Source organism: Aspergillus clavatus, genomic scaffold (assembly GCF_000002715.2).
Source record: "Aspergillus clavatus NRRL 1 1099423829795 genomic scaffold, whole genome shotgun sequence".
Lineage (NCBI taxonomy): Eukaryota > Fungi > Ascomycota > Eurotiomycetes > Eurotiales > Aspergillaceae > Aspergillus > Aspergillus clavatus.
In genome coordinates this window covers 46,832-61,525 of record NW_001517104.1, presented here as the reverse complement: position 1 = coordinate 61,525, position 14,694 = coordinate 46,832, and the positions used below count along the sequence as shown (strand labels likewise).

The 14,694-nt window shown below is 46.9% G+C and overlaps 6 protein-coding genes across 6 annotated transcripts, besides 1 other annotated feature; 3 read left to right on the top strand and 3 right to left on the bottom strand.

The window, feature by feature from the left end:
- Positions 1–597: 597 nt before the first annotated feature.
- ACLA_008940 (uncharacterized protein) lies at positions 598–952 on the top strand (the record flags this gene model as incomplete). The annotated part of the gene is made up of 2 exons (XM_001273899.1): positions 598–673; positions 738–952. The coding sequence occupies 2 exons, from the start codon at positions 598–600 to the stop codon at positions 950–952; spliced, it is 291 nt and encodes a 96-aa protein (XP_001273900.1).
- A 1,791-nt stretch (positions 953–2,743) lies between these two features.
- ACLA_008930 (25S rRNA (adenine2142-N1)-methyltransferase) lies at positions 2,744–3,604 on the bottom strand (the record flags this gene model as incomplete). The annotated part of the gene is made up of 1 exon (XM_001273898.1): positions 2,744–3,604. One exon carries the CDS (start codon positions 3,602–3,604, stop codon positions 2,744–2,746), a length of 861 nt encoding a protein of 286 aa, XP_001273899.1.
- A 453-nt stretch (positions 3,605–4,057) lies between these two features.
- On the top strand, positions 4,058–4,944 carry ACLA_008920 (60S ribosomal protein uL23; the record flags this gene model as incomplete). The annotated part of the gene is made up of 4 exons (XM_001273897.1): positions 4,058–4,085; positions 4,375–4,436; positions 4,504–4,790; positions 4,857–4,944. The coding sequence occupies 4 exons, from the start codon at positions 4,058–4,060 to the stop codon at positions 4,942–4,944; spliced, it is 465 nt and encodes a 154-aa protein (XP_001273898.1).
- Positions 4,945–6,357: 1,413 nt separating this feature from the next.
- On the top strand, positions 6,358–6,594 carry ACLA_008910 (putative cell cycle control protein Cwf14/Bud31; the record flags this gene model as incomplete). The annotated part of the gene is made up of 2 exons (XM_001273896.1): positions 6,358–6,386; positions 6,453–6,594. 2 exons carry the CDS (start codon positions 6,358–6,360, stop codon positions 6,592–6,594), a joined length of 171 nt encoding a protein of 56 aa, XP_001273897.1.
- A 1,005-nt stretch (positions 6,595–7,599) lies between these two features.
- ACLA_008900 (putative forkhead transcription factor (Sep1)) lies at positions 7,600–9,414 on the bottom strand (the record flags this gene model as incomplete). Its single annotated transcript, XM_001273895.1, has 1 exon — positions 7,600–9,414. The coding sequence occupies one exon, from the start codon at positions 9,412–9,414 to the stop codon at positions 7,600–7,602; it is 1,815 nt and encodes a 604-aa protein (XP_001273896.1).
- A 2,014-nt stretch (positions 9,415–11,428) lies between these two features.
- Positions 11,429–11,461: a microsatellite.
- A 1,348-nt stretch (positions 11,462–12,809) lies between these two features.
- ACLA_008890 (aspartate kinase) lies at positions 12,810–14,661 on the bottom strand (the record flags this gene model as incomplete). Its single annotated transcript, XM_001273894.1, has 4 exons — positions 12,810–12,907; positions 12,979–14,228; positions 14,367–14,447; positions 14,525–14,661. 4 exons carry the CDS (start codon positions 14,659–14,661, stop codon positions 12,810–12,812), a joined length of 1,566 nt encoding a protein of 521 aa, XP_001273895.1.
- Between the last annotated feature and the right edge of the window lie 33 nt (positions 14,662–14,694).

Below are 14,694 nucleotides of genomic sequence, written 5' to 3'. Positions count from 1 at the left end.
CCTCTTATCATGACTTGGAACAATTGTATGGCTTCGCCATCGTCGAGACTCGAGACTCACTCAAAATCAAGGCTTTTGACGATGCTAAGACTAGAGAGGACTTCTTATCTATGGAGCGCATCATACCCCACTTCAATCACGGAGCCTGCTGCAGACTATCGCGTATCGACTGAGCCCAGTCAGCTATTAGCAATGCCAATTTCATCCATATTCTCTCCTCTTCGCTATCAGAATTACTCTTCTCATCTCTCTCAAGAGGGTTTTCTACAGAAAAGCGACAATCTACAAGTTTGTATATAACGACTAACTCTCCTCTGACAAGAGTTGCGGCTTGAAGTAGGTTTTAAGCTCTCGTCGCCTTTCGTCCGGACCGGTTTCTTGCTTTTCACCACATCTCTAGGCACCATTTTTGAAGGAATTTTGATCTTGCAATCAAGGAGAGATACGAGAGTGGCACGCAGGGGACACAATCGGGGACTCTGCATCGAAGGTGCAAGCAAAAACAAAAAGCAATGCAGGGACACTCAATCCGAGATGTGAGTCCTAGAGGATCAAGTAGTAGTGACCAAGGCTCGTATGACGGGAGGGTATTCGATTATGACGGCGGCAGCCAACGTAATTCGACTGGGCACGATATTCATCCGGTTGGTAGCTACGATCTGCACAGGCAGAGGTGAGGCAGACCTAAAGCAAGATAGTATGAAGGACCTTCGTCTGATTGATCAAATCCTATCTAGGTCATCGTCATTCTCTGCACGATTCAGGCAAGCCGGTGGACCGAACAGCATTGACAATTTTGCTCGCTCATGGCAGCGAGCCGCCTATTTTCCTGAAGTACTTCCCCGGCGCTCGTCAGTTGTGGCAGTTGGGTCGGACGAAGATCGGGTCTCAAGATGGGACGAAGATCCCGAGTTACGAGGCTCTGGTTCATTCGGCCAGGGGTCTGCCTTAACGCGACCATTATTGGATGCAGGGGACGAAGCAGGAGAGGATAGCGCCCTGCTTGGTCAATCAATGAAAGGACTTCCGAATACTGCGATTCTCGGTTCGTCGCTGGATAGAAGCCTGGGTACCTCCTACGGTACAACCTCCTCTCGATTCAGCGACGCCACACGGCGCCACGCAATACAATTCCACAGAGAGCAATTAGCACATCTCAGTGCAGCCGTAGATTCCGATGCGGAGCCTCTACTGGTCAAACAGGTGCAGCACGAAGATGGAACACGGGAGAATGTCGTCGTGGGTCAGTCGACTGTGCCTCAAACTGTCTTCAATTCGGTCAATGTCTTGATCGGCGTTGGTTTACTGTCCCTTCCTTTGGGCATGAAGTATGCTGGATGGCTATTAGGGTTATCCTTTCTACTCTTCGCTGCAGTGACAACCGCCTATACTGCCAAAATACTCGCTAAATGCTTGGACTTTGATCGAAGTCTTGTGACATATGCAGATGTAGCCTACATCAGCTTTGGACATCATGCACGAATCGTGACAAGTCTCTTGTTCTGTCTAGAACTAGTAGGAGCCTGCGTTGCCCTAGTCGTGCTCTTTGCCGATAGTCTCCATGCGTTGATTCCTGGGCCAAGCATCCTCCATTGGAAAATCATATGCGGATTCGTCCTGCTGCCCCTCAACTTCGTTTCTTTACGACTCTTAAGCGTGACAAGTATACTAGGGATATTGTCTTGCACATCCAGTGGGTCCTTCAGTCTCCTGCATGATGATCCGATGGGCTAATACGCACAGTTGTCGTGATCATATTTCTTGACGGATTGCTCAAATCAGAAGCACCGGGTTCCCTTCTTCAACCAGCCCGAACATCAATGCTTCCTGATAATTGGCTCTCTCTCCCGCTCAGTTTCGGTCTGATAATGTGTAAGTCTGACGCTGACTTTGCAAGTGTATGACATGTAGTAACATCACTTTCTCGGCAGCACCTTGGGGAGGACATTCCTGCTTTCCCTCCATTTACCGCGATATGAGGCACCCGCAGAAATATGGCAAGAGTCTCTTGGTCACATTTATATTCACGGTAGGGAAGATGATTATTTGATCATACAGCAGCTGACATGAGCTATAGTATTCCCTGGATTGCGCGATGGCTATCGTGGGTTGGCTGATGTTCGGAGATACCGTCTTGGATGAGATCACAGCCAATGTGCTATTGACATCGGAATATCCGCAGGCCTTGTCTATTTGCATGGTTATACTGATCGCAATAATCCCAATCACCAAAGTGCCCCTGAAGTAAGCCATCCAAAAGAGTCCACAGTTGCACGAAGTCATTGAGGTCTGACGGAATATAGTTGTCGGCCTCTGGTCGCCACTGTTGAAGTCCTTTGCGGAATCGGGACACACCAGAGTGTAGCCTCAGAACGTCGAAATGGCTTCAGCGAGACCCTTCGCCGGTCATCTCAGGCAATAGTCCGCATATTTGTGGTGGTTGTCATCGTGTTGATGGCAATTGTGTTTCCTTCTTTCGACAGGATCATGGCCTTAATGGGATCAGCGTTGTGTTTTACGATTTGCATCATATTGCCCCTCGCGTTTTACCTGAAGATCTTTGGTAAGGAGATCGGAACGGGTGAACGCATACTCGACTGGCTCCTCCTCGTCGTTTCGTCCGTGCTGGCAGTAGTAGGTACTGCCTGGGCTTTTTTGCCTCAGGACATGATCTCTGCGAAGTAAACTGGCTGAAAAGACTCCACTTCTCCTGTATGATACCATTCAATTTCTCTCGATTTTTTCATTGAACGATAATAGCAAAATTGTTACGTATTGTGCCTGGGTTCAGCAGCTCCTTTTTGAATGGCTGTGGCTTGTAACTTCCGTTGTGCTCCCAGAGCTGAAATATTAACTTCGATGTCTCCTTGCTCTTTGCCAAGACGAACCCCATACTGGATAATATGTCTTGCAGCCTTCCCTCCGTCAAGTACCGCGAGTTTTTGACGCAGGCCAAGGGTAAGACCAAAAATAAGTTCGGCCGGATGTTAAGGGATAGGCCCGACGGGAGTTTGTCTGTGAGAAACTCTACACACCGCTTTAACATGTCTCCTCTGCCTATCGCACTCGGTACATAGTTAAGTACCAAGGACAGGCTAATGATGTGAAATCGATCATTGTCAGCGCGGGGAAGAGGCCTTTTCATGAAATCCTGTTTCAAGATGCCTGGCTCCTGGGAATTCAAATCTATCCTGGTGACGTCGAAGAGATAGCTTCTGGTGCATGCGTTCTTGGTGCTGAGAGCTCCGACTTCGAGCATTCGTAGCTTGAACGGTGAGTGCTTCAGCTCAACCAGATTGGGACCGATCCAGTCGATGAGGACTTTGCTGGAATCTCCACCACGCTCTAACGACTGTCCGAGTTTGCTAGCAAGCTGATAGCTTTCTAAGCCGCCGCTTGCTTCAATGCGCGCGTCAAGCTCCCGAACTAGGTCTTCATTGCCTTCTTCGACTGCTTGGGCCCTCGATTTCATAAGCTGATGGTGGGAGCGAATGAGGTTCCGGGTGGCTTTTGACGAAAGCTTCGTCTTGTTTGTCCTGACCGTCGGTGGCCGTGAGCTAGAGAGCAACTTGGGCTTCTTTGATCGCTTTTTGACTGGCGCCATTGTATTTCAACAGTAACCTCAGGTCGACAGCTTGGTGTTACTAATATAGAGGCAGCATACGCCGGCGTTTGGTGGAAAATATGGAGTCAACTGAAGTTCACTTCCCGATAGCATGCAGCTTTCTCATCCTGTATGGTTGGGAACAGTAGTTGGCATTCTAGTCAAAACTTAAGAAATTATCATTGAGATGATTTCATTGTTCTGACAATAAGATTCCGCATAATATTAACCAGCAGCTATCTACACTAATTACGCCTAACTTTTTTTTCTTCTCTCCCAGGACTACAAAAAGCGGAGCGGGCTCAGTCAGCGCCAAGAGATCCAAACGTTGCGGCGATAAAGAAGTCAGGTGACCCACACAGTCATTCGTAGGGTTTTCGCTAAGCGAATACTCTCGAAACAATTCGACACTCGACACTGCGACAATCATCACGACAGCGCCGGACGACAGCCATGGCCCCTAAGGTGGAAAACAAGCAAGGTAGGTTGCATTGAACGATCTCTTTTTCATTTTCGAAATGCAGTATCATCGGTGGTTCAAACGCGGGTTGATGAACGGACGTGAATGTGATATTTTGTCAAAATGACTGCACTGTGCTCAAATCATGTCGAACTCGTTTACAAATTATCGGAGACCATATGGATAGGATTGCGCAACACCCGTTCTGCCTGCAAATTCCCCCTTCATTTTGCGCTGTGTTGAACGAATTTTAGCCGAGCTGCTGGGTTGGATCATATTTACAGAGAAGCTGACATTTCGACTCACACAGGCAAGACCAAGTCCAGCAACAAGGCTGGCGCTGCCGCCAAGGCAGTCTTGAAGGGTGCAGGCGTACGTTGACACGATCCGTGGAATACCCGTTTCACCTACACTAAACTTTCTTTTTTCAATCGTACAGGCGCACAAGTCTCACAAGATCCGCACGTCCACCACCTTCCACCGCCCCAAGACCCTGCAGCTCTCCCGGTCGCCCAAGTACCCCCGCAAGTCGATCCCTCATGAGCCCCGCCTCGATGCTCACAAGGTCGTTCTTTTCCCTCTGAACACCGAGAGCGCCATGAAGAAGATTGAGGAGCACAACACCCTGGTCTTCATCGTGGACGTCAAGGCCAACAAGCGTCAGATCAAGCTGGCTCTGAAGAAGCTGTACGATGTCGACACTGTCAAGGTCAACACCCTCGTTAGGTATGAACCCTCCGTGCTCTTGCGTATCGATTTCGGTTAGGAATCCTCATTCTAATTCCGCAACAGACCTGATGGATCGAAGAAGGCCTTCGCTCGGCTAACCCCTGATGTTGATGCTCTGGACATTGCTGCCACCAAGCTTGCTATTGTCTAGATGGTGGTTTTCTTTGGGTCTGGGCGAATTTCTTTGTTTTACGCTGGGGTATACAAATATCAGTCTAAAAAATCTGCTGCGAGTGCTCCAGCAAGGGCTGCATGATCAATTGAAAAAAGAAATTACTCGAATGCACGATTTTCTCTGAAGATTTGTCTCTCCGTAGGTCGATCTCTTAGGGAGCTAAAGCGAGATTCGATATAGATGGGTCCTTGTACCTCTCATTTCGAAGTTTCACGTCTTCCACTGTTGATTTCCTGAACTGCTTTCATCTCAAGAGCCCAGGGTACAATAAATGGACAACCTGAATCTGGGAGGAAGCGAAGAAAAGAAAAGAAAGATTTTGATTCTTAATATAATACAAGACTTTCCAATTGCCATGCTAGCCGGCTGGTTATACCGGCTCTATGCCGACACACACCGCGTATCCATGCTTCTGTAAGTTCCCCCAATAGAAGACACAGGCACCATCGCGTGAAGAGAGTATGGATGCCCAATTCCCAGTGACAAGGTCGAACATATCATTGCCCCCGAAGAGTCTCGAGGTGCTTGAGGACGGCAAAGTTGGTGTCCATCCATCTCTCAACACAATTCTGTGCGCAACTCTCTTCTCTCTGATCCAGGCGGCCGGAAGAAATCCTTCCAGTAATACATTTCTTCCAGCAGACATCTGCAAGGTGATGGACAGCTATAAAGATGCTGAATTAGCAGTGTAATTGAGTAATCCGCATGGTACGCCTAAGTCCCAGCTCTGAACTTTACAATGGTGCAAGGGTACGCGGGCGCAAAAACCTGAGGGCGACAATAGCGCTTAGAAGAATTACTCACTTTGCTGGATGTTGGACTTTTGAGCTTCATTTGCCAGGAATTGAGTCAATTCCTTTCGGTCCGCATCGCTGAGCTTGGCGACGTCGAGTTGGGTTTGGGGATCCATATTTCGCTTCAATGAATATGACTCAGTGAAATGTAAAGCTTCACCTTTTCTTTTGGTAAGATACAAGAAGTCCTGCAGAGATGATATCACGGGGCCTTGAACTTCGCAACGAGCGAGAAGATGCAGTTTGGACTTCCGGGAATGGCGGTCAGAGACGGCAATACACGGCTGCATGTCATTTTTCGAGCCTGTGTTCTCCCCTCTACTGAAGAGCTTCTTAATTTTACAAAGACCCCTCGCAGCTTGAATTTCCGATATAACGACTATCGCGATCCACTGTCTATTCTGCTTCTTTATAGTATCAAACTTTGGCTTCTACTCCACAGCCTTTGAGCCATGCCTCCAGTACGAACCTCGCGCAATCGCAAGCCACCACCAGCTGGCTTCGATGACATAGAAGATACATTGCTGGAGTTCAGCAATAAAATGAAAGATGCTGAGAACGCGCCACACGAAGGGAAAAAAAAACACGAGATGTTATGGCCAATCTTTCAAATCAGCCATCAGCGTGAGTCTTCTTTAACCGTAGTCCGATTGATTGCGACTAACGAAGTGTCCGCATTGTAGGTTCTAGATACATATACGACCTTTACTATGAGAAGGAGGCGATATCGAAACAGCTCTATGACTGGCTCCTCAAGAACAACTATGCGGATGCCAACTTGATTGCTAAATGGAAGAAGCAGGGCTATGAAAAGGTATTGTTGACACTCTGACACGTCTTTGCCCAAGCTAGCTCTATTTATCCACTTCTTTCTTTCTAACTACACATATGGAAGAAGTTGTGCTAACCCTTTTGTTCTCAATCTTCAAAGCTCTGTTGTCTTCGTTGTATTCAAACAAAAGAGACGAACTTTAATGCAACGTGCATCTGCCGGGTGCCCAAGGCTCAACTGAAGGAAGATCAGATGATTCAGTGTGTCAGTTGTGGGTGTCGAGGCTGTGCAAGTAGTGATTAGCACAAATCCTTTTGGTTTCTTGCTAACAGTTGATGGCATAATTCACATGATCAAAGCAGGTTATGATACTGAGGTTGGGTTGGTTGTTATCGACAGCGGCGTTTTGGTCAGGTTGACAATTGGATTTCTACTTTTACCTATCATGCTCCTTTTCTACACCTGGAATGGGCCTTGAAGGCCTTTGTTTCCCTTCTTTGTTTTGCTTCTTGAATGGCAACTATGATACCCTTAACATGATAGTTCTCATGAATTTCCAGTTGCAAAAGCTAATGCTCATGTCCTTTCATCACCATTTCTCTTGACAACGAAATTTTTCAATAGATTCTACCATGCATTCACAAATGTAGATGAACTGAGAAGGCACTGTGGAATACCAACGAACCTGACCACCAGCAGAAAAGTCGACATAGCAAAGGAGAAGAAAAAAAAAAGAAAAGGCTCAAGAATCATCAAACATTGCTTTCATGTACATCTTGAAAATATCGTCATCACGGTCATAAAATGGTCATCCCAGCCACTGTAAAGGCTAGCGATAACTCCAAACTCCAAACCAGATCAAAACTCCAAGAAAAAGCAACTGAACACCCAATATGTGACCAAGAGATCGAACAAGAAACCCGTTTCATCCAATCAAAACCTCTTGTATAGCCCTTCAACCGTTTAAATCATGAATTATGCCTATTAAGCTGTCCTAGAATCGACAGCACCACCCAGCGTAAGAAAGGGTCTGAGCTTTGCAATTCTAGAGGTCCTTGCGAATACTCAAAAAAGAGTGGTATTACTTCGAATGTTGAGTTGCGGCCTTGGCGTCTGTGACTTTGATCCTGTAGGCTCTTCTTTGCTCGCACCTCCAATCTTTTGAAAGCCTTGCAAAAGGTCGACACCATCAACTTCTCCTGAGTTATCGTCAAAAAGATGGAAGGAGAAAAAGTCATCCTGAGCGGCATCGACGAGACGTGCAGAGCCGTGGACTTTAGATGGTGACTCCGGAAACAAGAGGCCCTTAGGTCTAGTCGGCGGCAAAGATGGAATGCTTGGTCTGCTGTTGACACTCATCGTAGTGATATCAGCAAGCACATTACCAGCCGACATCCCAGAAAGCGTCCGAGCACGTTTCGAGGACCTTTTTTCTGGAGAACCGTATGCCGTCGTTGATAATGCCTGTTCAGCAGTTTCCGTGAAAACATCAAAAGTGGTATGCAGGTTGTCGGTTGGTGTGTATGTTTCGTCTTGAATTCTGAAAGCGGGACTCCATGGAAGGTCCTCGTCTGTAAGACCCAGGTGCTTGATGGGAGAATTGACCATTTGTTGAATCTTTTTGCGGTGATTCCGAAGATTCGTGTTGGGAGAGACAGACGGAGGAGGCTTGGCCGGCTTCTTGAATTTGATCACAGGGGTGAGAGGGGGCGGCAGCATGCTGACATATTCGCCTCGAATTGGTGAAGAGCCGATTGCCACAACAGGGTCTTTCAATATAGTAGAATGTCTTGGGCTGATATCATGGGAAGAACTTCGGATTCTGGCAATTTCCTCTTCTGCTCTACCACGTTTTATGCGAGGAGGATCTATGTCCAAGTCCGATGTCAGAATATGCCCTGCTTTGTGCGGACGCATCGCCGAAGACTCCAAGGAAGAGAAATATCCGCTGTCATTGACTGTAGCCGATTCGCGCTTGCGGGAACGAGGTGGTATGGCAGAAGACGTCACAGGGTGCGAAGGTGTAGGGGGTGTGGCCTGACGTGTGAAACGAGGTGGAACAATGGGAGGAGAGGAATGTATCGGTTGGGGTGGGGAAGAACGTGGAGGAGCTTGGGACGCAACAGGATTGGGGCCTTCGTCGCCTATATCTTCCTGAAGAGCAGGATCCGACGCAGGTATTGTAGCATCAGAAGATAGGTCCACGTCTTTGGAAATCTTCGACGCCGTAGGGTGGCCTGCAGGAGGCACAGCCCAATTTGTTGTGCTGGAGCTTTGCACATGGACAGGCTCTCGTGGGCAAGGAACGGGTAGCGGCAGACTCGACATGGTTGCGCGACGTAACGGCTTATCCTTCAAGAACTGAGCTTCCATGCCGGACTCGATCGCCCAATAGTTCCCTTTTCCAGGGTCATCCTTCGGTCTTTCTTGCTTGATAAACGCCTTGTTCAGGCTGAGATTGTGGCGGATGCTATTCTGCCATCCTGGGTCACTATTTTTATAGTAGGAAAACGTGTCTGAAATCCACTTATAGATCTGAGCCAACGTTAGCCGTCTGTTGGGCGCACGCAAGATCGACATTCCGATCAGGGTCGCATAGCTGTATGGCGGCTTTGAACCATCATCTTCGATAGGAGGCAGATCCTGGGGGTCCGGAAGGCGTGTGTAGTCAACGTTCTCGCGCTTCTGCTTCTTCGCTGATCGTTCTTTCAAAGGAGCCGCGTCCATCAAAGTTCTCTTAAGAGATTTGGATGCGAGGGAAGGTTCAGGGAAGTCCGCAAAGTTGTCATTTGATGTTTCCTCTAATCCTCGTTTTTCCCTGAAAGCTTGCTTGTCGGGGTTGACGCTTGGAAAAGTGGTAAATAGAGCGGACTGCGGCATGACTGATGGAGTAGTTTGTGCATATGCATTTCGAGGAGTCTTCTTCGTGGGGGAATCCGTCGTGAATGCTGGAGGTGGAGGTGCCGAGATAGGAACAAAACCCAGTTCTGCTCGTTTGGAAAGTGAACTGTTCGACCCACGGGGTGTTTTTAGAGGAGATGGTCTATGTACACTGGAAATAGCTCGATGAAGTATACGTTCTTGCGGTGGAGGAGCATTCTCCATTGGTTGTAAAAGAAGTTGCGATTGCTGCGATTGTGACCGCGCAGTGTCTCTAGGATAGTCTGTGATTGATTTTGATATCGGTGGCGCGATGGGCGCGGGACGCGTGGAATCCATTTGCAGTATCCGAATTCTGGAAATCAACGACTTCACCGCGCTTGTAGATGGAGTAAAGTTGAGGGTGGACGGAAGAGAAATCAGTCGGTTGGAATGCCGTAATTTATGATAGGAGCAGAGAGTAGTATGAGATACAGTGTGGGTCGCGAATCGGCTTTTCGAAGGTGAGCACTAGGCGCACTGTATCAACATAAAAATGCAGTGGCCAGGAGCACGCGCATACATTCAATCGAGGTCGTGTCCCGACGTGGAAGAGATCTCGGGGCCAAGAGGAACCAGATCGCAACAGAAAGTAGAGGTCTGATGAGAGACTTCAGGCCGTGATGGATGGAAGTTGGTGATTGGGCCTCAAGGCGCTAATTAAAACACATCAAGGGCACAGCCCAAGGAAGGAACGAGACCAGAGGTTTGTCAACCAGCTCAGCTTGGAAGACGTGTGATTACGATGTACTGCAGGACTGAGTGACAGTTCCAGGGAGAAAGGCGTGCTGAACGATATTGGAGATGTGTTCTGGTGATGGAAACAACAGCAAATCCAGAGAGGTGAGAGATCGAGGGATGGATGGAGGATCACCCTAGGATGGTTTCATAGGACAAGTGAGAATCGTCACCCGGGAGGACGGGGCTCGACACTATAATAGTATCAGAATTGGATCCCTTGATCTCCAGCCAGGAAAGGTGGGGGCACAATAAGATTTCCTTGATATAATTAGTCGAGTGTGGAATGGAAGAAGGCGTTGCAGCGAGGCCTGTGAGGGCTGTTGGATGTTGATGATTGTCGCGAAAGTCGCGGGCTGGTATGGTATGGTTCAGACGCGCCCCGCGTCACGCGTCAAACCATCCTTACACAGAAGATGCTGTGATAAGGACAGTATGTACTCCATGCCCTAGAGAGCATAGATTTTTGAAAGAGGAGGCAACATACTGGGATTTGGGATAGTCTTATAGCCCTCTGATCCTTTTGTGCGGTAAGATCTATTTTTTAATCTGAAGAATTAGGATTACCATCAATCACAACTTCCAAAGAGAGATTATTCCTAAAGTATCTAGATTGATACAGGGAGGTCAGTATCTTTAAAACCTCATTACAGACTCCATGGTATTATACTCCAATGTTCTAGGCAACATGGTGCTGTAGGTAGGTTCTATTGGAAGTTAGTATATAGGCAAGTACCTAGAGTACCTGACTAATTAAAAATGGGTTGAATAAATCACTCCTTAGTACTCCGTAGGCTGGCCAACTATTTAGGTACCTAGAGACTAGAGTAGTGAATAAGCGTACTGATGTTATCCAGGCTCTTAATTCCTTGCTTTGTCAATCCCCCTTAGGCATGTACAGGATAGGTCCTTGTAGATAATTCCTGACTGCACCATACTCAGCAATCTTGATGTAATTGTATTCCTGTATGTTGAGGTGTCTGTCATTCACACCCTATATCCATTGGACTATGATAGACCAATAGTTTGATAATGAGATACATTAGGAGGCAATTGCAGTTGAAGTTTTGGTACAATATTCCACTAGATAGGTGGTTAGTAGATCAATGATGTTATGGCCCATGGGTCCATCTCATCAGGATTCAGATACTAATCAGAGCCACTGTCTACTCTTTAGCCAATCTATACCTAGAATCTAAGGTCTCAAACTCTCAAGTCCACGGGGAGTATCTAGTATCTACTACTGTTACTACTGCTACTGCTACTACTATCTAGATAGACTGGTGATCTCAGATCTGGATAAAATACTATCTGCAACTAGTAGCTACTCCCATCTTGGTCTAAACCCAAATCTTCTTTCCTATGTAGTGCCATAGCGTATCTAGGTAGCGTCTAACCGTTTGGAACTCTCAACCATCTAGGTATCTAGACAGTATCTTATCTACTCAAAAAGCGCCTCAGTATCTACAATAAAACGGCTACCCCTCGTGGCGGGTTCCTTGTTGATCGCGTACATCACAGACTTCCCAATCACCGCCCTTTCTGTGCTAAAAACAGGGGGGTTGACCTTGTAACAATAGGACTTGAGACAGTGTCTTGATTTTCTGAAAAACACCCTCCTTCATTGAATCAAGGCATGGCATTACCTGGCGGGTAGCTACTGAATCTAGACCAGCTATAGGTACGCGGTTTACTAAAGTATCTAGGTAGCTCCATTTGTGATCCTCCTCCATCAACGTTCACTATGGAATCATAATGATCATTATTAATATTAGATGATGTTACTCACCAGCCACAATGTCTATCATACTCCCCACGCCTTCCTAATTCATGATTACAGAGCTAACCTACAGACAACTGGATATGGAGTATAGAATAACTGAAATATTCATATATCCCATGTCCTATGCATACAGAGGCACAAACTACATTGTACTATCAGAAGTTCAGAATGCTGTGATGATAAGATTGTTGGCAAATTCTTGGTGCTTTTATTATTACTTAAGTTTCTACAACCTACATAAGATGCTGGCCACCCTGACAAGACTCATGCCAACCTCCCTCTACAGAGAGATAAGTGCATGTTATAGATGCTAGCAACCAGGAATAATTAACTGTAATGAACATTATGTACTCTCCTCTAGTCTATATAACATTCCACAATTCCACTTTTGAAAAATAAGTGCAGAGTATAAACCCTTCTATCTGGAAAATCAAAATATAGCCCAAAGAGGAAATCAAAGGAAGGGTGTAAGATGAAAAGAAGCATGGGTAAATATGCAGAAATGTGAGGAGATATAAGAAAAAATCAGCCAAGCATCAAAACAGAGATAATACCGCCAACCTTGGAACTCCTTAGAGACAAAATAACAAAATAGAAGATAAGAAAATTCAGCTAAACACAAACCCATATGCTCATGACTCCATAAGTTTTGACCTTCTGCTTTTGACCAGAAGGCAAAGTGAAATTTTGAAAGGGGGCATAAAAAAAACAAGAAAAGAAGAAGAAAAGAAAGAACTAAGAAACAAAACCACAGTGAAAATCTCCTTTGCCTGAGGACCTTGCAATGATTGGTGCTGAGAAACAGGTAAGAAATAGAGATACGGAAGGATGCAGATTAATCCAAGAACGTGAACATGCTAGTGTGAATGATATTAAGAGCACGGTCTGCATCTCTTTCTTCAATGACACATGAGATGTTGATTTCACTTGCACCTGTGGCAGGAGATATTGAGTCAGCGTCTACTTGAACCCAAGGCCAAAGGATGATGGAAAATTAGACTTACCCTGCGAGATCATTTCGATATTGACGTTGTTTTCGCCAAGCGTCGTGAACATACGGCCAGCAACCCCAATCATGTTCTTCATCTGCTTTCCAACCAGACTAAGGATGGCCATTTTGGGGATAATATCAACGGTACCATATTTTTGCAAGTCATTCAATGCTCCCCTCAAATCCTCGTCAATGACTTGATACTCGTCTCTTCCCACCCCGTTCAGGAGAGGTATCTCCGAATGTAGAGCCATCGACACATGGACCTCGCTGGTGGAAATGAGATCAATTGATAGCCGCCAGCGGTCCAAAACGGAGAAAATTCCAGCAAAGAATCCGTGAGAGAGCGACCGCTTGTTTGAATGGACATTGATGACGAGTATCTTGTGTTTAATGGTCACAGCTGTTGGTCGCTTGGGTCTCTGCATAAGACTAGGGCTTCGTGTACGGAAGAGTCTTGGGTCATGACCGGGCGTTGTCCGTTCTAGTTCGTATGAGGAGTCAGGGAAGATCACAGTCCCGTCTCCCTTCGGATTCATAACGTTTTTGATACGGATTGGGATCCTAGCGCGAATGACTTGCTCCATCGTAAAAGGATGAATCACCTCTGAGCCGTAGAACGTCAACTCAGCAGCCTCGGCAGGAGTGATCGCTGATAGCAAGCGCGCAGTGGGCACTTTGCGAGGGTCCGCAGTAAAGATACCGTCAACCTCCTTCCACACTTGCAGTTCCTTCGCATGGGTGCCGACTGCAACCAGGGCAGCACAGAGGTCTGTGTAGCCACGACCGATCTGGTCAAGAAGGCCCCCTGGCACGGTTCCAAAGAACCCAGTAACGACTGGAACTCTCCCCTCGCAGTCCTTTATCTTCCTACCAAGGGCAGTAGCAAGATTGTTGTAGAAATTTTGATCTAGACCTTGGGTTCCGATCGGAAAATCGATCACCTCTGATAGATCCACATATTGCGAGTCCACCCCACGATCTTGCAGAAAAGCAGCCATAAGTCGGCAGCTAAGTTTCTCGCCTGTACTGATTACCTTGTCCACGCACCGCGCACTGATCTCGCCGAGAGTCTGGGCAGCCTCCAAGACCTTCAAAACCTTTTCGCACTCGCCATTGATCTCTGTAGTCAATTGAGCTCTTAGAGACTCCGATTCGATTTGGTCCTGAACGACCTGGACATGCTCGAGGCGCACTGCCTCAACCAAAGAGACATATTCGAGTGATTGCGCGTTCTCGGCATCGCGAGCCGCTCGGAGCAACCTATTTGCACGGTCATAGATAAGCCAGGTGATTCTAGTATATAAAGAGCCAATGAAGGTAGAGGCATCGACGGCCATGCAGGTAATCGATGAAAGGAACTCTGTTCGGGAAGGTGCTTGTAACCCAGGTATGACTCACCGGTTCGTGGTACCTTCGGCTTTAGTTGAACTGCTTCTTGCAGAACAGACTACGGCCACATTGTTGTCTTTGAGGCTCGGACTGGATTGGAATAGTCAGAAAACACATTTGGACATACTACCTTGTGTAATGAATTTCGGCGCAGCAACAGAACTTACAGGACAACTTGATCAACAATGCTCAGAGCAAATTTTCCGACACTGGTGCCCCCGAATTTCTGCACTACCCAATTGGAGGTGCCATTGATCATTGACGAAGACTGGAGATCAGGATCGGATTGTACTTGGCTGCCCATCCTGTTGAATTTGGTACTGCAGTTGCAGGAATT